Consider the following 24,733-nt stretch of genomic DNA (forward strand, 5'->3'; position numbering starts at 1 on the left):
GCTTTGCCCTAGCTGTTGCTCCTTAGAAAGTGTTTGTGCTTGATGTTTATGATTCTAAGCACGGTACTGTGATGGTCACTGTAGGTGAAACTCCTCTTTGTGGTAAGCACCAATGTTTTTACACTTCAAAGACGTGAAACCTACTCTTGATCTCTTGCCAGTTTGGGGAAAATCTTCAGTGACTCCTTGCAAATTGATCCAGTAAATGCCTTGAGGTTTTCTATAGGATGAGTAGAGAATAAACAAATTGTACATTTATTTTTCCTACCCTAGTTGTTGCTAGTTTGTAGGCATTGTTGTGAGAGGTTGTTTCTAGCCCATGTTATTAAAAGCTCATGCCCACAAAAACCAGGGCCAGACAGAGGGGAGGAACTGAGGCTCCCAGAGCTATCAGAGGACTATAGTCTTGGTCTCTGGGTAGGAAATGTATCCAGTGGAGTCAATGGGAAGGGGATCACCTTGTGGATTAAAGGGAGGTTAGTCCCTCTGAGGCACATGGGGTGCATGGAAGGAGTGCTGGGGGACTACAAAACTTGATACAGGATGTGTAAGGGGGAGATCAAAGGCAGGAAAAGGGAGTGATTGAGGATGGGAAGCACTATGGGAAAAACTGACAGGAAAAGGGCACAGAAGGAGGTGGCTGCACGTACACAGTACACTTGTCTGGCCATGCCCTGTGTGTCATCAGTGCAGTCTGTCCTGCCTTCAAAATAGCTTTTTTTTTTTTTATTTTTTGGTTCCCTGTGAATGGCCTCTGTTCTGTGCAAGTGGATCTAAGTGCCAGCAACTGGACAGTCCTGAGTATGCACATTGTGTGGGTGTGCATGTCCTCGTGTTATGGCCAGCAAAATAAAGTCAGAGCAGCTGGTGAGTAAGGTAAGAGAGCTGGGAGCCAGCACATGGCATGGCTGTGGGTCTGGCTAAATGCTGCAAAGATGTGTGTGAGAGTCAGCTGCTCAAGCTCCTAGGAGCTACCCTTGGGTCTGGAGACCAGCTGAAGGAGAACAGTTTGCATCTGTGTGAGGACACTGGGAGACCAGGGAATCCTGGAGCCAGCTGCTGGGCAGAGCCAATGTCTAAGGCTAACTCCTGGAGGGCTCCAGCGTGTGTGTGTGCATGTCTGCATGCCCACCACCGCAGCAGGGCTGAAGACCTTGAGGATTTGCATGTCCTGGTGCCATCAACTGAGAAACCCAGCTCAGGGTCCAGGGCATGGTGCCAGCTTCAGGGTGGCTGGTCTCAGGCACTAGAGGAATCCATCATACATATATATATATGTGTGTGTGTGTTTCCCTCTAACAGGTTCATCCTGATCAGCCAGAGCTGGGAAGAGGATTAGGCTGTTTGTGCTGTGCTTGCATGTCTGCTGTGCTCTCTGCCTCCGGCCAGTCCTGTACAGTGTGTGTGCATTTATATACGTGCACACATGATAGACTCAGATTTTCTGTGTGTGAGTGCCTATTGGGAATGCATGCTCAGGCTTGCTACTGGCTGTACCCTGAGGACATGGAACTGAACAGCCTCTTCTCTATCAGGTCAGCTGAATCAGCAGCTCCTAACACTTGAAGTTGGTAGGGACCTCCCTGCTCAGAGCAGGGTCAACCTGAACAGGTTGCTTTTTAATACCTTCAAGGATGAGACCTGGATAATTTGTTCCAGTGTTAACAACCCTCACAGTATGTTTTTTCTCACCTTCAAATGGAATTTACTGCATTTTTGTGTGTTCTCACTGCTGCTTCTTTCATTGGACTCCACTGAGGACTGTCCAGCTCCTTTTCACTCCCATTAGGTATTTATACACAATGATAAAAGCCACCTAAACATTCTTCTCTTAAAGCTGAACAGCCCCAGCTCTCTCAGCCTCTCCTGGTATGTCAGATGCTCCAATCCCTTCAGAACAACAGTGGTCTTTCACTGGACTTGCACCAGTAAGTCTATGTCCTTTGTACTGGGGACCCCAACATTGGACACAACACTTCAGCTGTCTGACCAATGCTTGAATCAAGAGGAAGAATTGCCTCCTTCCAGTTACTGGTGATGCATTTGCTAATCCAGCCCAGGTATTGTTGTCTTCCTTTGCTAAAGGGCTCTGGTGCAATTTGCTGTTCACAATGACCTGCAAGCCCTTTCCTGCAAAGCTGCTTTCCAGCCTGTCAGTTCCCAGATTGTACTGGAGCATGAGGCTATTCCTCCTCAGTGGTGAGGCTCTGCATTCCCCTTGCTTCAGCTTCCTGAATCTCCTCTCTTCCCATTTCTCTCCCCTATTAAGGTCCCTCTACACGGCAACATAACTAGGTGATGTATCAACCACTCCTACTTCCACATCACCTGCAGTGACAGGCCAAAGTTCACATGTGCATGACACAAGCTCAGCCTCATCAGGGCTTATATGTTAGCCTGAACATCTGACAGGTGGCAACTTTACTGATGATCTGTACTTCATGTTAAAAGACATCTGTTACTAAGATCGAACTGACTGATACACTAAAAACTCACAGTAAGAGCTTTGCTTGCCAGCTCTCTCTCTTGCTATTGTTGCAGTGACTTGAGTAGCCATGGTATGTGTTGAATAGGAACCAGCCTTCTTGCTTCAGGTTGCAGTTCTTTAGATCTCTGCTTCTTAGCCCTCTTGTCATTCATGATTAAGCAAGACCGTCCCAGGAGCAGCAGTGTTAATTTATAGCCTTCAGGATTTAGAGCATTATACAGTTATGGAAACACTGTTACCTCTATCAAGTCACATTCCAGCATGTGCAGTACTCACCTTCACCAACCTAGACTTGAAAAATAAATCTTGAGGTAGCTACTCTTCCCAAAGGGGAGAAAGTCTTAGGAACATCAGTGAGAATTTTTCATTCTCCTGCACAGCCTAGTGAGCAGGAGAAAGAAGTGCTACTCACAAGTATTTCATCAAACACGGGAGTAGCTGCTAATATTCCTTAAGATTTAGGAATAATCACAAGAGCTGTAACAAGATGCACTTAAATATTAGATATGTCTGTAATGGGGTTGAAAGAAAAAAAATCTAAAGTGATCAGCTGCAAAGGTATCCTTTAATCCTAATGCAATTGTATTTTGACATTAAATGTGGAGTTAAATGGACAAAGACCACTGGCTGAAACAACCAAACATGGATGTAAGGAGCCTGCTGGAACTCATAATATGTATGCTAAAGGTCCCAACCATATTTGAAATAAGCCAAAGAACTCCAACACAGCCTGCTCTGCCACAGGTTTATTTACAAAATATTATTTACAGAATATAACTGTCTTGAGATCTGATAAATAATAACATTTCCTCCACAGAGAAGGAGTAAGACAGACCACCTACACATTTTTCTGTTACAAATACCCTATTCCAGCCAAACAAGACTACAGTCTCTTTTAAAAAGGGGCAGAGAAAAATGGATACGTAAAGGGTTTTCTGTCCATGACATAAGAAAAGGTCTTAAGCAGTTTGGAGAGATGTAAATCTCCCCTCTGAAGGGTGCATGTGCAAAACAGCAACAGGCTGAGGTGATGTGATCACACAAGTCACAGCGGAGTGTGTTTCTACTCCCAATTTCTCCTCCAAAGAAGTACACCACAGGTTGGTGTTCAAGGCAAGAATAGCTGAATTAAAATATAAATGCCTTTCCAGCAGTCTTGTGCAGGACTGAATAGTTTGTTCCTGACGTAAAATAAGAAAGACAGAAGGCTGCTGAGGTGAGAAGGAATGTATGCCAAGGAGTGAATGAGCCCTATCTCTACCTGTCTGTATTCTTGTGCCTGCTCCCTGAATGTCCCAGTCTATCTTGAACCCTCATCTCCAATCTTAAAACATTCTCCACAACCCTCCACCCACTTTGTATTCCATGTGATGTACTGAGGGTCTGAAACTCCAGTATGTGGACTACAGGGCCTACTTAGTGCTGCACAAAGTCAACTGCAGAAGACAGGGCTGAAAACAGATTCTAAGACCAGAGCTCTGAAACGTACTGATGGCTGCTGTAGAGCTAAAGCAAGGGGGAACAGAAATGAGAGCAGGTGGTGTTGCCTCATGAGCTTTTTCAGTTCTGGTTGTTTTGCTTTGCTTGTCCAGTCACTCATTTGGAAGCAATTGCCATAGGAATGATTCCAAGTGATAATCTGGTAAGGATGGGCATTTTTCAAGTTTAAGAATGCAATGACTGATCACTCCTTAAAGCCTTGGATGCTGCACAAGATCCTCTTCTGGTGGCCTGGAAGTGACACTCCCATCTGTTTCAAGTCCCTGAAGGAAATGGGAAAAGAAATTAAAAAAATGAATTGCTGTTCTTGTTCCCTGGGGATGAGGGTGTGGGTAAGGGCAGAAAGAGTTACCAAGCATTAGTTCAGAAAGCTTCCTTTCCCTCAGTGCCTCCTGAAACACCTACCTTTTCTAGAGGGAAGAAACTTCTAGGTGTTCCTGCCCTTCCCTGGCTACCTCTGTCAGTCAGCTGACCTCTCCCACCTCGTGACTAGGCCTGTGCTCCCAGTAAATCAGAACTTGGGATTAAATCAGCTTGTGATAAGGGCTGTATCTCAACCCTTCAGCAGGTCTGTGCCTGCTCATTTGTTTCATATAACTGCCTTGGTTGGAGCTGGCTGCACATCCCCAACAAAATAACACAGCTGTGTCCTGAGGAGCCCAAAAAGATTTGCTCTATAATACAAGTGTTTGGCTGATGGAGTGGGGGGGATATCACTAGTCCTTATGGAGTTCATGGCAAGGAAATTATCTTACAAAATCCTACCAGGGTGGGGGGATGGTCAGGTTAGAGAACTGTTTGTCATATATTTTTATCCCTTGCTGTTTGTGTCTGATGTGAGTACAGAGCACTTGAAGACCCCTGCAGAGCCTCAAGCATAGACATGGACAGTTAGAGAATTAGTCTCACAGTTTGGGCTGCTACCAGTTCTGGGCTGATTCTTCGCTTTTAGGGCGAGAAGCCAGTCCACTTCCATTTAACTGCACGGAGAAGGATGGAGAGAAGCCTTCCAGGTAAATATCAGTGCCTGTTCAGATCTCACAGAGACAAGCACAGCTACTTGTAGCACAGCCTGAGGTGCCTTGTGGGAGCCTGGGCTGCACTTACTCAGCAGTGAGCTCCAGAATGGACTCCATGGTGTCCAGGCCGGCCGTGCGGAAGTTGGAGATGTAGCGCTTCATGCGAATGGATTCCAGCCACTCCGGGATGGATCGGTAGGGGATCCCATCAGAGCCACTGCAGCTGGGGAGACGGAGTGTTACCCTAGAGACACATAAAGCCTCCATTAGCCAGGCAACCACCTGAAATTGGCCAGCACTATGAGATTAGCCAAAGGGCAAGCAAGCACCCTCTGCCAGGGCTGGGCCAAATGATCTGCTCTCTGCACAGTGAGGTCAGAGGAGGCCAATGGCTCTGCCCTCTGTCACCAGGAGGCAGAGATGACCACTGTCTTCTGCACGCAGAGCACTCAAGATGCATCTTCCCAGTCTGCATTGCCTTTCCTCCTGCTGGAGGCAGAGAGGTGAAGTGTCCCAGTTAACCCCTCCTCCTCCGGTGACAGCCTGCTTACCTGGGATCAAAGTCTGCAACAGGCCGGAGGAGCTGGGGACTTGAGATGAAATGCTGCAGTTGTGCTCGGATTTCCTGAAAATGAGGCCTCCTCATCCGATCGTGTGACCAGCAGCTCTTCATGAGTTCGTAGAGGATAGATGGGCAATCCACAGGCGGGGGCAGCCGGTACCCATCGTCTAAGCTTTTCATCACCTGCACAGAGGACAGAGAGCAATCTAGCCAAGAGCATAGAGTGCAGAAGAGCAGCCAGAGACCTCTGGGAGCAACCATTCACCACTTCACATTGTGCAGCAAGGGAGGGGTTGATGCAGATTACACATGTAATTACACATGCAGATTACATAGGGTTTGGGCAGCACAGCACAGGATCAAGACACCTAAGGGATGCCAAAAACTGAAGTGGCATACGCATGTATTTTCAGCCCTTTGCTAGTTTAGCTCCCATTTGCCACTCAGGACATGTTTATGAGAAGTGAAGACCAAATGATCCTGGCACAGGCACAGTGAAAGAAGGGGAACCAGACTCTGAGGAATAATTTCAACAGCATGTGCTGAGCCTAGAATGAGATCAGACATCATGCACCAAAGCCAGAGGAAGGAGAAGACAAAACCAACAGAGAATATCTCCAGATCCAAATACCATGGCTGATTTAACTACTCTTTAATTTGGCTTATTGCTGTTGACACCTCAATACTTACTGCCCTTGACTTGGTTGCACTGATTTTTAAGAGGGAGGGAAATGTAGTTATGTGTTCAACAGAAAGTCAAGACTGCAGGCTGAGTACGATCTACAAAAGTTGGGCCCATATGCCTTGTTTATTTTTTAAATCAGCCCTTGAACTCAGTGTCTGTTACCTCTTGATTGGTCATGTGCCCATATGGCTTATCACCAAATGACAGCACCTCCCACATGACAATTCCAAAGCTCCAGACATCACTGGCTGAGGTGAAAATCCGATGAGCAATGGCCTCTGGGGCTGTCCATCGGATAGGAATCTTACCACCCTGCAAAAGAAAAGAAACATAGTGTATCCAGCATGTATCATTGAGTTGTATTTCTCCAGTGTTTTCATGCAAGGATCCTACAAAATGGTTCAGAGACTGGGCCCACTTCATTTGAAGTGACATGTAACCACTCCAGGGAAATTTCTCAAAAGGAGAGAAATATTCTTGGAAAGTAAATGAGTTTAAGCCCTCTGTTCAGTTGAATGCTACACAAAATCTCTGTGGGAGTAAGAGCCTGACACCAGTCACAGCCCTACTTTGAAGGACACCATGCATTAGAATTACTGGAACTTTCATTGAAAGAGACATGGAGATGACTCTAGTCCAAAACTCTGATCACAGCAAGGCTATCTTCAAAGCTACATTTAGTAACTGAGTCCAAGAGACCACACCTCTTATTTTACTTCTCATTTTAACACCACAGTCCCTCTAAACTTCTTAGCAAACAAAATCAACGTGGACTGCAGAGACAAAAGTATCACCTTCTGAACCATCCACACCAAAACTTGCTATTTTACTAGAGGTTTTCCTCAGAGACTACAGTTAATTTACCAAGCTGAAAGATTTGGTTTGCATTACCTTGGTTTCATAGGTTCCCTCTGCGTCGTTCTCCAAAATTCGGGAGAGACCAAAGTCGGACACCTTGCACTGCAGAGTGCGCGTTACCAGGATGTTGCGAGCAGCCAGATCGCGGTGCACATAATTGTGTTCTGAGAGGTAGGTCATGCCAGAGGCTATTCCCTGCAGCATGCTCACAAGCTGCACAGGGCTAAATTTTTCCTCATTCTCCTGCAGGAAAAAAGAAGTGAGAGAAGTGATATGGATCTGCTTGGTTTCTAGTCACTGACCTTATCACCTTGCAAAAGTGGGCAGTGGTGAACAAGCAAAAAGGCAATGCTGCAGCCCAAAGGCCCCAGCAGGTTCTCACTAAGGGACTGGTGAGTCCTTAATGAAGACTCCAGAGTCTTCATTAGGCAACTACATTTCAAAGACAGCACCTTAAACAAACTGGATGGCATCAAGCTTCTGCTGCTGACACGGGAAAAAGTGGATGTCTGGATCTTATTTCTAGTTTTATTTTAGGGCCCTAAATCCAGGTCAAGTGCAAGTTCTGGCATTACACAAGCCCATTACAGATTGGAGTTTCTCACCCGGAGGAAGGTATCCAGTGCTCCATTTTCCATATACTCAGTGATGATCATCATCGGCCTCCCTTGAGGAAGACAAGAGGGTTTCAGCCTTTTAGAAATTCTCCTAATTATGCCTTTCAATGCTTTCCATATTGCCCCAACACAGAGAACTACGTCCAAACCCTGCTAACTCCACTGGCACAGCTGGCTGTCCCTTCTCCTTAGACATCTCCCAATGATCTTGTACTCCTCCTTGTCTGGCACATATAGCCCCGCAGCATTCCTTACACTATCCCAACTTCTCATCTACTCACCAGCCCTAGAAGATCTCTCCCAACACTGCCTCAGGACTCTGCTGGAAATCCATACCTCTGCTCCCTTCCTTATTCTCTCATATGACAATGCCTGTCTTCTCCCAGAACAGCTTCTATCGCAGCAAACCCTCTAAGAAAGGCTTGAGAAACATGGCAGTTTCTGCTCTCATTCCAGGACTCTCTCACACACACTCCTACTTACTTTTGGTGACAACTCCCTCCAGACGCACAATGTTCGGGTGATTGAATTGCCCCATAATTGTTGCTTCGCGCAGGAAGTTCCACCACTGTGAGTCCGAGTAGGTTGATTTCAGAGTCTTGATGGCAACCACAATACGATCTTTCCCTGGGAGTCGCAGGGATCCACGATAGACCTCCCCAAACTCCCCTGAAGACAAGCAGAGGCAAAATGTCACAGATGGAACTCAGGGATAGGCAGCAAAACAACACTGTGGGGAAACTGATGGATGGAGTGAGCAGTAAGTAACTCACCCTCTCCAATTACATTCTCCATAGTGACACAAGAGACGTCTAATTCCTTAGTGAATTCCAGCACCCCTCTGCTGGGGTCATCATATGGTTGCAGGTCTACATAGGGTTTCAACCAGACCTTCTCTAAAAAAAAAAGAGCAAATAAACCTGTCAACTCTTTGAACAACCTTTTAAAAGCAAAACTACAAAAGCAGAAGTGAACCCATGGGCTTCTGACAATGGCAGTAAACAAATCTACCAAACCTATATTGAAGAGTAGAACTGTTGTGGGAAGAGGCAAATTGTATCAGAAAAGCCATGCCAGTGCTTGGTTTGAAACTAATGTTTCTTTTCATTCCTTGCAACACATTCAAGGCTTCCCCCTGGTTGTATTAGCCCTTTGAAGCTCACCTCTCTCAAAGCCTGAAGTACTGTAATCTGGCCGCGCGCGTCTCCGACGAGCCCTCCTGGAATATCAGAAACAGTCATGAAAATAAAATGGTCAGCAGATAGCAAAGGGAAAAGCAAGACTTCCAGGGTGTCTGCCCTAGTTTTTTAGGGACAGAGTTCAGGGAAGCACAGAGCGAAGTGGAACCGGACAGAGCACCTACTTGGAAAAGTACAGCTGGCAATAAAATGTGACGCTTCATTAACATTTAGAAATGGAGCTTTGCTTTCTTACAGGTAATTTTGTGTTGAGTTACAGGTCAATTTCTGTTTACAGGTCAATTTCTGTTTTCTGTATGCCTTCAGTGGAATATCTAATCTTCTTAAAACCAAGCAATAGCAGGCTTATAGACTGCTATTGAGAAGGAAAACAGAATTTTGCATATGGGCAGAGGACCCCAACAGTAATGGTATTTGGAAAATGGTTTGAAATGACTGAATACATGTATTACCACTCAACTGCTCAGCAGCTATAGAAATGAATGTACCACAACAATGTTTTTATTCCTCTGTCATGATAACAATATGATACTGCTGGATTATAACAAAACTGAGAAATCACATTTTCCTCTGTTCCCAGCACCAAACACTATCTTACAGTGTCAATCCCTCCAATCCTACTAATTACTTACTGAGACCCTTCTATCTTGCTGCAGCACACTAGCGTTTTTCTCCTCTAACCTCCACCTATACAATATCCCAGGAGAAATAAGGGCCTCCCTTTGTCAAACTCTCATAGTTCAGCTATTCCTACAGCTATACCTTTTCCAATACCAAAAGTCAATACTTACTTTCGCCGGAACATGAGAAATCCCAGAAGCAGCGCAATAAATAGGAAAACTCCAAAGATAATAGAGACTATGACTCCCCCAGACAGAGCTCCTGTGTCTGCAGAAACGAAGAGAGAGGCCACATCACTTAAAAGACCAATATCTATTTGTCTGGAACATACCAATCAACTTCTACCAGTTAATGGCATTAGGCAAGTTACAGCCATTGGTCTCACAGGCAACAGAGCCACCAGAGGTGAGTTCTATCATGCTGTTATTCATGTGCATGGAGCACCTTCTGGTGGTTATCTGGTTGACTTGTATCTACAGTCTTGGTCTTTCAGTTTCAGAGTAATCAGATATATCCCTATGTCTGATTTCCTACATAAATTCCACAACACTTTCAAAATGAAGAACAGCAGTTCCTTCCCTCCCACTCTTCTCCAACAATCCTTTCAGATCAAGCCCTTCTTCCTTGCTCAGGTAGCTGATTTAAACTATGGCAAAGCAAAGACATGATTTTCTCCAACAGTCTAATACGACTCTCTTCTTGTTTATGAAATTAATTACACACTCCCTTCCCATCTGTGTCTGGGGCTAATTGCCTTTGCCTAATTTACCTGACAAAAGTCCTTGTCTGTTTAGGACTCCTGAAACAAGTACTGACTTACAAACTTGCAGTCTAACATCCTATTCCTGTTTTCTCAAAACTGAGCATCAGGTGGTTTCATTTTGTGATTGGATAGCTTTCAGATAGTCTTCACAGAACACAGGCTGTCTCCTTCCATTTAGGTTCTCAAGCTAAAGCTAGCCATTTCCACAAAGCATATTTGAATTAATCAGAGAAAATGCTAAATTACCTCTGTCAGTGTTTTCAAAACTTATTTCCCATAATTAAAAAAACTATTTTAAAAATTTAAAATGCATTCATGAAAAAGCAACGAGAATCTACATCTTTCTAATGTTTTCCCAAAAGCAAAACATTTAGAAGAAAAGGAAAACATTTAGAAGAAAGAAAATCCCCAAATAATTTTTTTTAATTAATGAGCAGATTTTAAAGCAAGGAACAGATGATACAGAGAACTGAGTGGGGAAGTGTTTCCTAACATCTAGTCCAATGGTCAGCATCCATAAAGCCCAATTAACACTAGTTATTTTTCTTTAATTTGATGCTGACTCATCCCACTAAAATTATTAAAATCACCAGCTTAGTTAAGCAGAAATCAAGAGGCAGAGCTAATGTCCTTGTTTTCTTAAAACCAAAAAGCTAAGATTTGGAAGGTGAAATAATATCTTTTATTAATAAACTGGACAAACTTTCAGATACATAGGATTTCTATAGGAATTTAAGGGATCTAAATTACCAAATTCAGATTTAAATTAAAAATTGCCACTCCTTGCAAATCCTGCTCCGCTAATATTCCTAGACTATCACAGCTAAACAATGCTCCTAGTATTATCTAGACAAAAAGAACTCTCATCAAATGGAACCTTGCTGGCCCTTCTTTTTAATCCCTTTCATATTCAAAATACCTTTGTCTTGGCATGATGAGATGATCAACTTTTATTTCAAATAAAGCATAATCCTGATGAAAGTATTTTCTAACATATTCTTTCTTAATCAAAACAACTGTGCATGCTAATTTACATCTTTTTCACATAGCCTTTGTAGTACATTATTTAATTGGTTAAAGATCATTTTTGTTATCATCATTTGTCACTGGACTTCATGAAGATTTTACCAAAAAGAGTCAAAAAGAGCTCCATCTTTATATTCCAGTAATGGTATCACAACTCCTTATCTGCTTTTACACTGTTAATTTAACTGTTTTGGTACGTTAAGGTACGCCTTAGCTTTCTTCCATGCCCTTATTCCATTACAATAAAACTAGTCTTTCAAATGCAGCACTTCAATGCATGTATTTCTAAAGTTATCTATAGGGTCAATAGGAGGATCTGGAGTCTGTGGAATGAAGAGAGAGCAAACTCCATTACAGAAAACTTTAGATTAAGGGGAAGTTTCTGGGCGACCCAGGGAAAGAGGAGGTTGGATGTCAGGCCTAAATAAGATGTTTTTGACACAGAAGAAAGGTCTTCTTGTGGCTCTGATAGCTTGGGCTTCTACACATGGTGCTTTGGTGGAGAACTTCTTTCAGTGGCACATACCATCTCTTTGGGCAGAGCTACATTCAGGAGCTGCATCACATATAGTGGAACTGATAAAGCTGGAAAAAATAGTGCTGAGGTCCTCTGAGTTCTCCTTTTCACTAGTAACTGGCACACAAAAGGAGGCATATGGTAATCATTTGACCAGCATTCAAACTTAGAAACATTAGCCGAAATTAAAATGTCTTTCAGGAACTAAATGAAGGTCTGGTTAACTATCATGCCATCATGCCAGTACAACACACTAACCTGAGACTGATCAGATCTGAATGGGAAAGTACAAGTGAATTTTATATGACAGCAAGGAAACAGGAAAAATGCCTTTTGTCTTCACAAAGCAACACTCTTGGCTTTGGTGACAAGGAACTCAGGAGTGTGGTGTCGGTGCCTTACAGCCAGCAGAACACAGAAAGAGATCCATGTACCATGTGAATATACAATCTGATGGAGAAGTGAGTTTCTCCCAGCTGAGATACCAGTGCTTGTTCTTTACCTGGTGGAAGGGTGCGAAATTCCTGCTCTGGGGAGTAGGGCCCAGGCCCAAGGGGCGTGATGGATCTCACACGGAGCAGGTAGGCTGTGTCTGGCTGCAGGTCTCTCAGAGTGACGTTTGGCTCAAGAAGGTGCTTCACTGTGTAACGTGCCTCCTCTCCCTGCAGAAACAAACAGGGTCAAGTAACAAATGCATGCTGAACAAGAGGACATTTCCACCCCTTTGGGTGAAAGGGGGCAGAACAAATCAGGCAGGCCTTACCTTCTCAAAGAACATGACCTCATACTCCACTGAGGTCCGGCTGCGTTGCCGTGGGGCAAGCCAAGAAACAGAAAGACTACTGTCATCTCTCTGTGTCAGGATAAACTGGGATACTGTCACTGGAGCTGCAGGGGAGAGAACAGAGAACATGAGGGAGAAGTACAAACAAAATGCAAACTAGGTCCTCTCTCCACCAGCTCTGGTCATACCATGCAACTGGAACTGGGTCTCATTGCCACTGCCACGCCCTCATCTTTCTCTATAGTGGTGGAAGGGAAATGAGGTCTCTGGTTGTAATTAATTGCTTTCCGTGAATAGTGTGCTTCTGCTCCAACAGTGGAAGCATAATTTGTTTGGCCCTCAAAACAAAATCAGTGTTCAAAAAAAATTACATTTGTTCCAGGACTGCACTGAAAGTGTCCAATATGAAATAAAAAATGTTAGGATTTTATGCTCCTACAGCAGCAGCAGCACAACTATCCTATGTAATGATTTATGAATGCAGCTGCATTGCGTAAGGGTACAGTGAAACTCAGTGCTCAAAATCTCTCAGCTGACTGCAAATGCATGCTGTTCATGAATAAAAAGATAATTCTCAAGGGTCGGCAAGGACTGAGGAGTTAAGCCTGGTTCTCTCCTTGTCCTTCATCATCATCAGGAAGTGATGAGGCAAGCCAAAAGTAGCTCTGCTTTTCTAGCTCAGAGTTGTGCTGCCCCCGCATAGCATCAGGAAGAAAAGTCCTATTTTGTTACTAAATTAGAACCCAGGGAATGAACCAAAGGCTGTTAAGCACTGTGATGTCACTTTCCTATAATTACATTTCACAGTGCTCTGCAAAGTATTTACAGGATAGCCAAACTAGCCAGATTGAAGCTAACCTACAAAATGTGTCAAGATTTAACACCCTCATCTCTCCATGCCTTCAAAACCTTTTTTCTTTCAGTTACACCAGGGCTCCTGTGGTGTTTGGTTTTCTGCAATATCTGAGTCATGGGAAATATTTCATGACACAGCCCTTGTTCTTCCTGTCACACAGGTAACAATACTTAGGCTGTGTGACAGGAGGACTTCATCCTTCTCACCTCTGTTAAGTTCTTGTTGAATAATGATTACTGCTTTTTTGACTTGCAAGGAATATGACTAATTGATTTTAAATGCCAGAGGCAGAAGTACTTTAGAATCCTTATCATACCACACCAACACATGTGTCAGACAGGAGGAGAAGATGGAGAAAGCTTAAATATTCACAGAGATTCCTCTTTCTTTTCATGATGAGCAGGAAGGACTTCTCTCTGCTTCTGCTAACCTGCATGTCCAACTGAGACCCAGACAGCTGGAGAAGTTCTCTGAGGAGCAGGTCCCATTCCTGAGACACCATTGTGGGCTTCCACAGTGAATGTGTAGTTGGTGTAAGCTTCTAGGCCATCCACATCCACTGCAGGTTTTGTGAGACCAGAAGCACTGGGGGAGAACACCACGGCAGCCTCACAGGGCTCACAGGACAGGAAATGGCAGCGCTGACAGAAGACTGTGTAAGTCAGGTCCTTGCGCCCGCCATGGTCGCTGGGCGGCTGCCACCACAGGCTCAGCTGGGTGCCAATGAGGGAGAAGCTGACATTGCGGGGAGCCGAGGGAGGGCCTGCATGGGACACAAAAGGAAGCATTAGATCAAGCTGTTGATACCCAAAGTTCTGTGGCAGCTTCCCATCTGCTGATGCATTTCAAATGGAGCCCTCTGTCCACCCCAGCCTCTCCCTCTCTGATCTTTCAACCTCATTTCTCAAACTTTTGTTTCTTCCCCCCATATCCTTGTTTGTGGAATCATAGAACGGTTTGAGTTGGAAGAGACCTTAAAGATCTTCTAGTTCCAACCCTCCTGCCATGGGCAAGGACACCTTTCACAAGATCAGATTTCCTCCGAGCCCCATCCAACCTGGCCTTGAACACTTCCAGGGATAGGGCACCCACAACTTCTCGGGGCAACTTGTTCCAGTGTCTCATCACCCTCATTGTAAAAAACTTCTTCCATATGTCCCATCTAAATCTGCCCTCTTTCAGTTTAAAACCATTGCCTCTTGTCCTGTCACTAAAGGCCTTGGTAAAAACCCTTTCTTCATCTTTCTTGCAGGCCCCACTATTCAACGGCCCCAAGATGATCTCCCCAAAGCTTTCTCTTCTACGGCTGAACAACCTCAATTCTCTCAACCTTTCCACATAAGAGAGGTGTTCCACTCCTACAATAATTTTTATGGCCCTCTTTGGACCTGATCCAAAAGGTTCACATCCCTTTTGTCCTAGGGGTCCCAGACCTGGATGCAGCCCTCCACATGAGGTCTCACAAGAGCAGAGTGGAGGAACAGAATCCCCTCCCTCTCCCTGCTGGCCACACCACTTCTGATGCAGTCCAGGACACACTTGGCTTTTTGGCTTCAAGCTCACACTGCCAGCTCACACCCAATTTTTCACCCACCAGTACCCCCAAGCTCCTCTCTGTGGTGCTGCTCTCGATAAGTTCATCCCCCAGTCTGTATGGATAGTGTTCTTTTTTTCCATGTGCAACTCACGGGTGCAAGCAATGTTCTGGCCCTCCGACGGTGCTCGGTAGAAGCCTGCATTGCAGGAACAAGACGTAGCCCCTGGCTCATTGGACAAGCTGTTGGGAGGGCACTTCAGGCAGCGTTTAGCATCCAAGGAGTGGCGGTAGAACCCTCGCTGGCAAGCTGTGGATGGACAAACAAGTCAACAGAAAATAATCAACAAACCCACATCAACAAAAAGCCACCTGGCAGTTCTGTTCAGCTTCTTGAACGCTCCTTTATCTGCCTCCATTTTCCTGGTTCACAGAAGTATTTAGGTTGCAAGGAACCCCTGGCAAGGGTTAGGTTGCAAGGAACGTAGACCAATCATCTCAGAGCAGACAGAAGATGCAAACTCAAGGTAGCATCAGTATTATGACAGGACTTGTACGTATAGATACAGAGTCTTGGATACAGAATCCAGTCAGCCTCAGAAACTTCTCCCAGACTGGTCTCCACCTTGCTCTTCAAGCTTTCCACACCATAAATAAGAGCCATAAATCGTAGCTACAAATCCTTGCTCTCCTCAGAGTCCTTTGCTTGCTGATTTCTTATGGGGTAGCCAGTAGGCTTTTTATCACAAGCATCTTTGCTGATTCCAAGTACCAGAGCATCACTTAGCAGGGCCCTGGGGAATATCTAGGAAACTATCAGTTCACCTAACAGCATCGAGTGTAACTGGCTATGGAGACAACTTAGACTGCAAGAGAATAGGTGTCATGTGTTTTCTATTTCCAGTCCTACAAAAACGAGCTGCCACATTCTCTAAGTATAACATGTGACAACCTCTTTTTCCTGTGTTACTATTATCTCAGTCTACAGAAGCACTGGTCAGTTTACCAGTTATCTCAAGGTCAGTACTTCAGCTCTACAGTTGTGTGGCAGGGAGGAGAAAATGAGTGAGGGAATTTAATGGTTCACCAGCCTGTGCTAAATGAATCAAATGTTCTTAAACTAAAGAAACAGCCAGCCTATCACTAATCAGATCACTGAGGAATGCAAACACTAATTTTCTGCCAGAGCTACCACCTTGCATTTAACTTGAGCATTGCGGGAATGACCATTTTCATATTGCACTATGAAAGCAACAATATCCTGTGCAATCCCTCAGGAGATCCCAATGGAGAAAACCATCTGTTAAGGAGCCTCACACAAATGGCTTATGGTGGTGGAGCACAGCATAGGAAATGATTCTTTATCCAGAAGACAAAAAAACAACCTAGCCGTTCCTACTATATGACACAGAGGAACACCTGAGGGACCTTGAAAACTTTCCACTAACACAGTCCAAACAACACTACCCACCATCAGTCTGCAGCAGTGATGCTTAAAGAGTCCAGAAAAGAGAAATAATCACAAGCAGGAGCAACCAGCATCCAACCTAAAGAGACTGTCCTCTTGTACTGGCACTTGTTGCCTGAGAGAAGAGACTGATCCCCACCTGCCTGCAGCCTCCTTTCAGGCATTTGTAGAGAGGGATAAGGTCATCCCTGAGCCTCCTTTTCTCCAGGCTGAACACCCCCAGCTTCCCCAGCCGCTCCTCGTAAGACGTGTTTTCCAGAACGCGTACCTCCGACCCCAGGAGAGCCTCTGTTCCTCCAGTTCTGAGCTCCAGGGCCACTCTAGCCCACCGCCCCCATCTGCTGTGCCCACCGGCGGCGCCGAGCCCCTCCAAGCAGGAGATGCCTCGCAGGCACACAGCGCCCTGGCAGAGAGCGCAGGGAGGGAGCTGCACGGCTGCTCCGGTCGAAGGCGCAAACCCGGGAGGAGACGGGACGAGCGGGGACACAGCGACACGAGGTGGCGGCGGCGGCCGGCAGAGGGCGGGAGCGGCCCGCGGAGCCCTGCCCGGCCCCGCCCTGGGGCGGCACGGCACGGCACAGCCCCGGCACGGCGCTCCACCCCGGCCCGGTGAGGACGGGGCTGCTGGGGCTGCTGGGGCTGCTGGGGCTCCCCCCGCCCTGCCCGGCGGTGCGGAGGTGCAGGGGAGGCTGCCCGCGGCTGCCCCGGGAGCGCGGCCGGCGGGGGAGGCGGGCGTACCGCCAGCAGGCTCGGCCCCCGCCCAGCCCCGCCGGCCCCCGCTTTCCCCGGGCCTTGGGCACCCGCTCCGGGCGGCGTGGTGGGAAAAACAAGCCTGGGAAAGGGCCTGCTCACCAAGCACCAGAGGGCAGAGAGGGGGGCTGGGGCGCTTCCTTCATTCCTCATTCCTACAGGTGCTCCTCGGAGAGTGACGGGCGGGCTGCAGGCACCAGAGCGGAGCTGCCGGGGAGCTCGGCTCACCTGCCGCCCTGCCGAGCCCAGCAAGGAGCAGAGCACAGGCCGGGGCACAGCCAGACTCCGTGGGCACCATCAATTACATACTTGAGGAAGTTAATCACGAGCTCTACGTTTATGGGCAGCAAAGTCTGAATGCTCTGGGGCAGGCACAGCTTTTCTGGGACTGTGGGGTGGCTGAGCCATTCTGCACCCAGCAGAGCTTTATACAGCTGGGAATTCACTGAGAGCTAGTTAAGAACCTGAACCTCTGGCATTCTGTTGTCTCCTGCCCTGTAACAGAGGTCAGGTTCTTTTTCATGTTACAAGCCAAAGGTGCAGATTTCCCTTTTCTTGCTCCCTACTCTAGGCAAAACTCGGATGACATTGCCAGAAGGTCTTCCATCATGTGCCACTTTACATGTCTGAAGGAGAAGTCCTCCCATGTTCTGAGTAAAGGCGTGATTTCAGTCTTTATCATGACCCGGATTGCTCCCAGTCATTGCGCAGTCTGGTCTTTTCTGCTGAGGGAGAGGATCCCAACATACTCCCCAGCAGACAACCTGCATTCACCTTCTCCCCTGATCCTCCAATAAAACCCTGTTCTGGTCATTAAATACCTCTCCCTACTCCTGCTAGGTTCTCCCCTCTTCCCTTTCTCTCCTGGGAGACCTCCCTAGTCCCTACTAATCCTACAAAAGATACTTCTGGCTGCAGCTGTACTTGGGCGGAGTGGGATGAAAGCACAGATGTAGAATGAACCTGTGCTGCGATAGCAGTCGAGGCTTGTCCAGACATGACAGCTTCCCTGCCCCTTCCCAGAGGAGTGCTCTCAGGAGGGCGGGGAGAGCTCTGTAGCACCTAAGTGGAAAAACTGGCTGGGCTGTGCAAGGAGAGGGGATTGCTGGAGGAGGGCAAGGATCTTGTGCTTCAACCTTCTCCAGTTCCCCAAGCAAAAATGAAGAGCAAACAGTAGGGATTCACAGAGACACCAGAGCCTTGTAGCAGAACAAAGCAGAGTCACAGGGCACCTTGTTGAATCTGAGAGCACTGCGTGGATCCCCATGGCCTTAGCTTTGTGCCATACAGGTCTGACAAAAAGAGCAGAGATGTGCTGTTCCCTCCCTCCCTGCAGTAACACATATCCCTGAAAACACCACACACGTCCTCTCCCATGACAAACCAAGTTGCCTTAAGAAGCTGAATCTTGTCCCCTTTGCAGCCAAGGGAGAGCCCTGCACTGCCTGCTCCAATCCAACAACCGACTCCAGCACCGTGGTGACTCTGTTGCTTGCTAATTGCTGTTCTTTCAGAAGAGCAGGCACCACGGTGTTGTGCAATATGCTTTACATGGTTTCCCATGGCACAAGAGCCATCCCAGTCCAAGAAGAAGGGGGGACAGAGGAGAGACCTGTCCCCCTCTGTCTCTCAGCTTTCTAGTCACGGTACAAATCCACTGCTCTGTATGTCTGACCCATCTGCCCTGGGAGAACAAGGCTGCTGTTTAAAGGTTGAGAACCAGTTGTTGAGTCAGTGTCAATCACATAGTTACAGCTCGCAGAAACTAGCTCCAGAGCTGAAAGCTCCTGGATGAAGCCCAACAGGGAGTGGAGAGGTGTGTGCAGGTCTTACACCTGACACATGAGGAGAAAAATCACAACTGAAAAAGAGAAGCTAAGGAGAAAGAAAGATAAAAGATACAGAGAGACGGCAAGAGAGGTAGACCACACTAACTCTCCTGATCCCACCTTCTGCTTACAGATACTCTGATCTCCAGCTCTCTGGAGCCTCTCCCATGGCCTACAGCTAGTGTCTGCATACTCACCTACGCAGCTCCCATCGACTTCCTCAAACCCCACAGCACAAAGGCATCGGCCCACTGGTACCAGCCACTCGCCGTCAGTGCTGCAGTGCATCCTGGGGGGAGAGCCCACTTCTTCAGCTGCGTACTCCACGCAGACCCCGGGCACTTCTGTCAGCCCCTCGGACCCTGCCAGCGTCTCTGGAAAGCGGGCCAGACCCCGCACAGCCTCCGGGCAAGTCTTGTAATACACTCGGACAGACACCATGGCCACGCAAGCCCCAGAGTTCTGGAAAGCCAAGTAGAAGCCCCGGCGAGAGAGCTTCCCAATGGGGCACACTTCTGTGTTCAGCTGCATGGCCCCCGACTCGATGTCTCTGCTTGTGAAACTCCGGTCTGCTGCCACAGTGTTGAGCTACACCAAAGAGAAAAAGACAACAGCTTTACCATCTGAGCAGGCCACAGCAGCTGAGATACCCATGCCTCTCAGGACTCTCACACTAAGGCCTTTTAGGGGCTGTCTGGTCAACTGCTTCTAATGCCACTGCATTGCATGCTTTTTTTGCACTTGGAAGAGGTGTTAACAATGAGGTGGCCATCTTTCCTGCCTCTGTACCTTCCATTATCTCCTTTAACTGCTTTGTAGTCATTCACTGGTCTTCTACAATACCCTGTGTTCTGAATCTCTGATTTCAGAGGTCTTTAGGAACTGCCCCTTACAGAAGCAAATCTCTTTTTGATGGTAATTTTCTTTGCAAATTGCATGCAGTAAGTTCACAACACCACTCAAGAGGTGTGCTTTGAAACCAAATAGGGAATTACAGCCGCCTGTTTTTAGGCTGTAGTTGCTGCAGTTCAGATTATCTACTGTAAGGTGCTCCTTGTGCAGCACTCAACATATTTCAGCAGTGTAGGTACTTGGGTGAAAAATTCTCCCTTGCTTTTGCATTCCCACTGCCTCTGCAAACAAAGGATGAGAGTGAGTGAGAGATACTTTCCATGCTTGAGCAAATGGGAAAGGCCTCTGTGACACCCTGTGACGTGGAAGAGCTGGACTGCTGGTGGGGTGGCCTTTCTTCTTGGTGGGAGAGCTTGATAACTGATCCTCTCCTCCGCAGGCCCCTTCCCATTGTACAACACCACCCACTCCTTGTAGTTGGATGGGAGATGAAAGGCTCTCTAGAGCAGCTGCATTTGGCACTGGGATCACAAGGCATGTTTAGGAGTTGTGGAGGTATCGCACAAATTCGTGTTGTAGGCTGCAGGGGAGGTGGAGGAGCTCTGGGGAGGGAGGGGAATCAGATACCAGAGTCCTGCTCTGCCTGTGGTGGCCTTTACTACTCTTTGTTTTCATCACATCCCATTTAAACTGCAAAGGAAAGGGCAGTCAAATAATTTAGTTCTGTGGCTTCTTTTAGAACAGAACTGGCTTATAGAATTTCCTCTGAAAAAAAAGCAGAGGTTCTCTATTCTGCAATTCCAGTGTTTCCATGGCAAGAGGGCAATAGGTTGAGGAAAACAGCAGGCAAAATATAGCAGTGCTAAATACTTTCACAGCAGGGAGGATTTCACTGTAGCAAGCCGTCACCTCCAGGTTTGTAAAACAAGACCCTGTATCCCATGGCAATCAGAGTAAATGATCAGGACCACTGAGACCTGAACTGGATTCTATTCTTTGCTTGGTCTAATCTTGTTTTATTTCCTGAGGCAAGTAAAATTTCTTTTGGTTTCTACTTTACTTTTTCTAAAAATTGGTGTAACCATCCAGCCCTGTCACAACCCTTTAGAATCCTTACCTACATGGTGTCTGGTTAGATAAGAGGTTACACAGAACACAGGTCTGATCTCGTTTGAAACCTCCTGTGCCTCCTGTGGCAAAGACTGCTCTGAGCATCACAGAGGGCACTGGGGGTAAAGTTTACTCTAAGGACAACACTTACTATCCATGCCCTTCCCCAGATGCTGGTTCTCCTGGCCTCTCCCAGCCAGCAAGACACACCTAGCTTAAGCTGAAAGATATGACAAGTTTAAGCTGAAAGATATGACTCAGTCTTCACCCCCAGCAATACGGACCTTGGTGAACAGCGGGCGGCGGAACTGGATCCCAACATCTTGTTCAGACTCCATGTAATAGAGATTGAAGGTCTCTTTGCAGGTCACCACTTCACCTTTGAAGCTCTTGCAGTCCCTCACAGTAAACTTTAGCTCCACATAAATGCGGGAGGCTGCTTCACCCCGATAAATCCAGTTGGTGCGAAGCCAGTGGTCAGTGTCACCCTCGGAAAGCACGCTGCAGTCCTGGTACATATAGATCGGGGTACCATTTATCATCTGCTGCACCTCACTCCACTGCTCCCAGGGGAGAAGAAAACACATATTGTAAGGCAGATGTGAGAAACAAGTTTCACTTCAAATATGACAAAATCTTGCCCAAAAATCAATTCCTACATACGCTTCAGGGCTCAAAGCCTGTCCAGCTAAAACGTCTTTTACACTCAGCAAAAGCTGCATCTGGTCTAGAGCCCCATGGCTGCCTAAACTCTGTACACAGGGAGCAGAGAAGGTCCTGCAATTAGGACCTGACTTAGATGGACCTTTGTACATCCCCTTCGTCCTTCCTTGGTTCCACTTTTTGCTTCTTTCATGCACTTATCTTGGAGATTGAGAAAAAGACCCACTACTCCCACGTATTGGCCATTTCTCTGCCACAGTTTACCTTCAGAGTGTACAGTAGGACCTACCAGTCCAGGACTATTATCTGCCCCTGGAAATAATGCACAGAATTTGGGGTAAGAGAAAAGATGGCCTGGCATAATGGGAAGGTAAATTGCAGAAGGACTGTACTAGAGCAAGCACTCATTAACTTGGAGTTCATGCTTCTTTAAGTGGGATATTTTGCAAACCCTAATTTAACTTTTAAAACTCAGTTGAATTTCCTGACTTCATATTGCATTTAGGTTCTGCATCTTCTCCAGGCAAATAATGGCTGAGAGGAAGACATGGGCCCAGCTGGTTACATGACCTCACTAATACTATTTGCATGAATTCAGTGGAGTTTGATACTAATTTTAACATACATTTTTGCTAAATTTTAGGTGATTCTAGTTTTTTTCCTTACCACAGATCAGATACAAAATGCAGAGAACATTCTCTTGTGAGCAACTCACACATGAGAACTGAAAATTTGGAAAGTGAGGTTTTGTTCATAGGGAAAATAACTGAGATCCTTTTTCTCCCAGTGCTAAGACTGCCTTTCTCATTATGCTTTAAATGTTTAATCAAATTAAATTTAAGCAAGTGCCCACATAGGTACTGGCACAAGTTTAAGCATCTTGGTTTTAAATCACACCCCAGGTTAAGATGCAATTTAAACAATGCCTCAGTCTCTGTGGTACTCCAGACTTGTCAAATCTCATGGGCTGAGCATGAGATTCACACATTTCTTCAGCACCAACACCTCCTGTGCTCACAGCACAACAGCTTGTCTCCTCACAGGCCAGGTCACTCTGCTAGAGGAATATGAGATGGACTCCCAGAGTGCCAAAGAGGCTCCTATTTTATGCCATGACTTAGAGCACACCTCCTACACAGCCCCACTCTGAAAAGGATTGGAGATCTTTCTCCAAGCCAGCAAGCCCTGCTAATAGCACAGGCTCCTCTCTGGATGATTTCAGACTTATACCTAAATGCATACTAGCAGTCTCCACCCAGGAAGTTCTGTGGATGGTATCTATGTGTCCCTTCTTGTTCCCTCTTTTCTCCACATAATTAATCTCCAGTGTTACCCCACCCTCTTAATCTGATCCAGCTGGCATAGACCTGCAGCACACAGGATTTACACTTCTTTCACTAACTGGACGCCAAAGGATTTATGATAGCAAAACAAAGAAAGAGACTGACAGATCAATTCCAATTGATCAACCAGAAGGGACAATCACTTAATCACCTCTTGCAGTCTTTAATTGAAAATCTTCTGGAAAATGCTACAGAACTGAATTTACAACACATCCTGAAGTATACTAAAGTAGAAGAAATTAAGTTAGAAAGGAGAATAAGAGCAAAGTAGCTTTCATAAGAAACTGCCAAGGTTAGGACTGGCTTTTAGAAGCATTTTTCAATATGTGTCTGCCTCTACTAAGCTGATGGGAAAAGCATAATTACCTTTGAAGGCTGAGAGTTAGACAACTTTCCATTAGCAGTTTATCCTAAGGCAGTATCACAGACAAGTGTCACCAGAAAGTAGTTTTTGCATGTCTTACCAAAAGACATGAGCTGTTGTGGTGCATGTCCTGAAAATACATTTTTAAAACTTATGTGATACAGGACCAAAGTTTCATTTTCAATGGTGACAGCTCTAGCAGGAAAAAAAAAATCCTTTAAACTCTACTGCTGGAAAAAAATCCAACTGCTAACCCCTGTATTTCTTAGCTCATCTCAGTTCAGCTTCTTCCAGACTCAGTTCTTCAGGGCAAAGATGCTTGGCACTGACTATTGCACAGTTTCATATGCAGTGTGGTGCAAAGAAATAACAAGGGAGTCAGACATGTTTTTTCTAGACTCTACTGCTGATGGGTAAAGGAAGTAAAATGAGGATATTATTTATGCTAACAATACAGAACTATTGTTAAATATGCTTCTGACTTCTTTTCATTATTCAGTGAAGCTTTTAAATTCAAAGTAGTAGAGGAAAACTGTTACATACAACATTTAATGAAAGGGTGATGAGACCAGAAGTTGCCAGGCAACTGTCTCCCATCCTCAAAGAATCTGCTGCAAAATCAAAATGTATGCCTCTGATTTTTAATATAACATTCTTAATAAACATGTGTGGTAAAGTCTGGCTCAATCAATATTAATTACTTGGCTCTCCAGATTGTCTGCCAATGACATTGAATCAACCTCCTTTGATAATGTAACTTTCTACCCACTTCAGACATTGTTGCCTTACTCCAGTCATCAGTTTGGCCGTAGGATGGGCAACATTCTTCGAGGAGAAGTGGGGAACAGTGTTAGATAGACTTCCTCATTCTAGGAGTGACTGAACTTGTGGGTTTTTGATGCAGGAGAAAACTCTCTCATGAGATTCAGAATCATAGAAAGATTTAGGTTGGAAAGGACCCTTGGAGATCATCTAGTCCAATTCCCTGCTCCAAGCAAGCTAAAGAGTTCTTCAGCTCTTTAAATGTTATTCTTTAAAATGCCTTTTAAACTCTCTTCTTTTTTAACTTAAAGTCTAAGCTGTCTTTAAACTAGTCTTCAAACTCTTTAAATATTTTCAAATTCTTTTAAGGTTGCTAAAAAAGCAAATGCCAATACATTCAGAAGAGTTCCATAATTTAGTAGCTTGACTTCCTAAAAAGTCTAAGGATGTGGCCATTGGCTTGGAAAACAAATGGATGTTCTGTACTTCTCAGGAACCCATATACTAGCACAGGTACTTAGTTCCAGAGGTGTGTTCTTGAAAATCTTGGTGTGGTGGTGAAA

General features: G+C 45.8%; 1 protein-coding gene across 1 annotated transcript in view; it reads right to left on the reverse strand.

Annotated features, from left to right (window-relative positions):
- Positions 1-3,219: 3,219 nt before the first annotated feature.
- Positions 3,220-24,733, reverse strand: part of EPHA1 (EPH receptor A1) — a 33,489-nt gene continuing 11,975 nt past the window's right edge. The window contains exons 3-18 of the mRNA XM_085068143.1: positions 21,323-21,598; positions 19,274-19,664; positions 15,184-15,339; positions 13,926-14,258; positions 12,619-12,743; positions 12,358-12,517; positions 9,720-9,816; positions 8,893-8,948; positions 8,503-8,625; positions 8,213-8,398; positions 7,718-7,779; positions 7,146-7,355; positions 6,417-6,566; positions 5,559-5,752; positions 5,096-5,251; positions 3,220-4,251 (exon numbers count right to left, since the gene is read on the reverse strand). Of these exons, the coding sequence (XP_084924269.1) occupies positions 4,173-4,251; positions 5,096-5,251; positions 5,559-5,752; positions 6,417-6,566; positions 7,146-7,355; positions 7,718-7,779; positions 8,213-8,398; positions 8,503-8,625; positions 8,893-8,948; positions 9,720-9,816; positions 12,358-12,517; positions 12,619-12,743; positions 13,926-14,258; positions 15,184-15,339; positions 19,274-19,664; positions 21,323-21,598 (2,754 nt within the window). The 3' untranslated portion in view covers positions 3,220-4,172. The remainder of the gene's footprint in view (positions 4,252-5,095; positions 5,252-5,558; positions 5,753-6,416; positions 6,567-7,145; positions 7,356-7,717; positions 7,780-8,212; positions 8,399-8,502; positions 8,626-8,892; positions 8,949-9,719; positions 9,817-12,357; positions 12,518-12,618; positions 12,744-13,925; positions 14,259-15,183; positions 15,340-19,273; positions 19,665-21,322; positions 21,599-24,733) is intronic.

This window comes from Lichenostomus cassidix, chromosome 1 (assembly GCF_008360975.1).
Source record: "Lichenostomus cassidix isolate B80296 chromosome 1, HeHo_3.0, whole genome shotgun sequence".
Classification (NCBI taxonomy): domain Eukaryota; kingdom Metazoa; phylum Chordata; class Aves; order Passeriformes; family Meliphagidae; genus Lichenostomus; species Lichenostomus cassidix.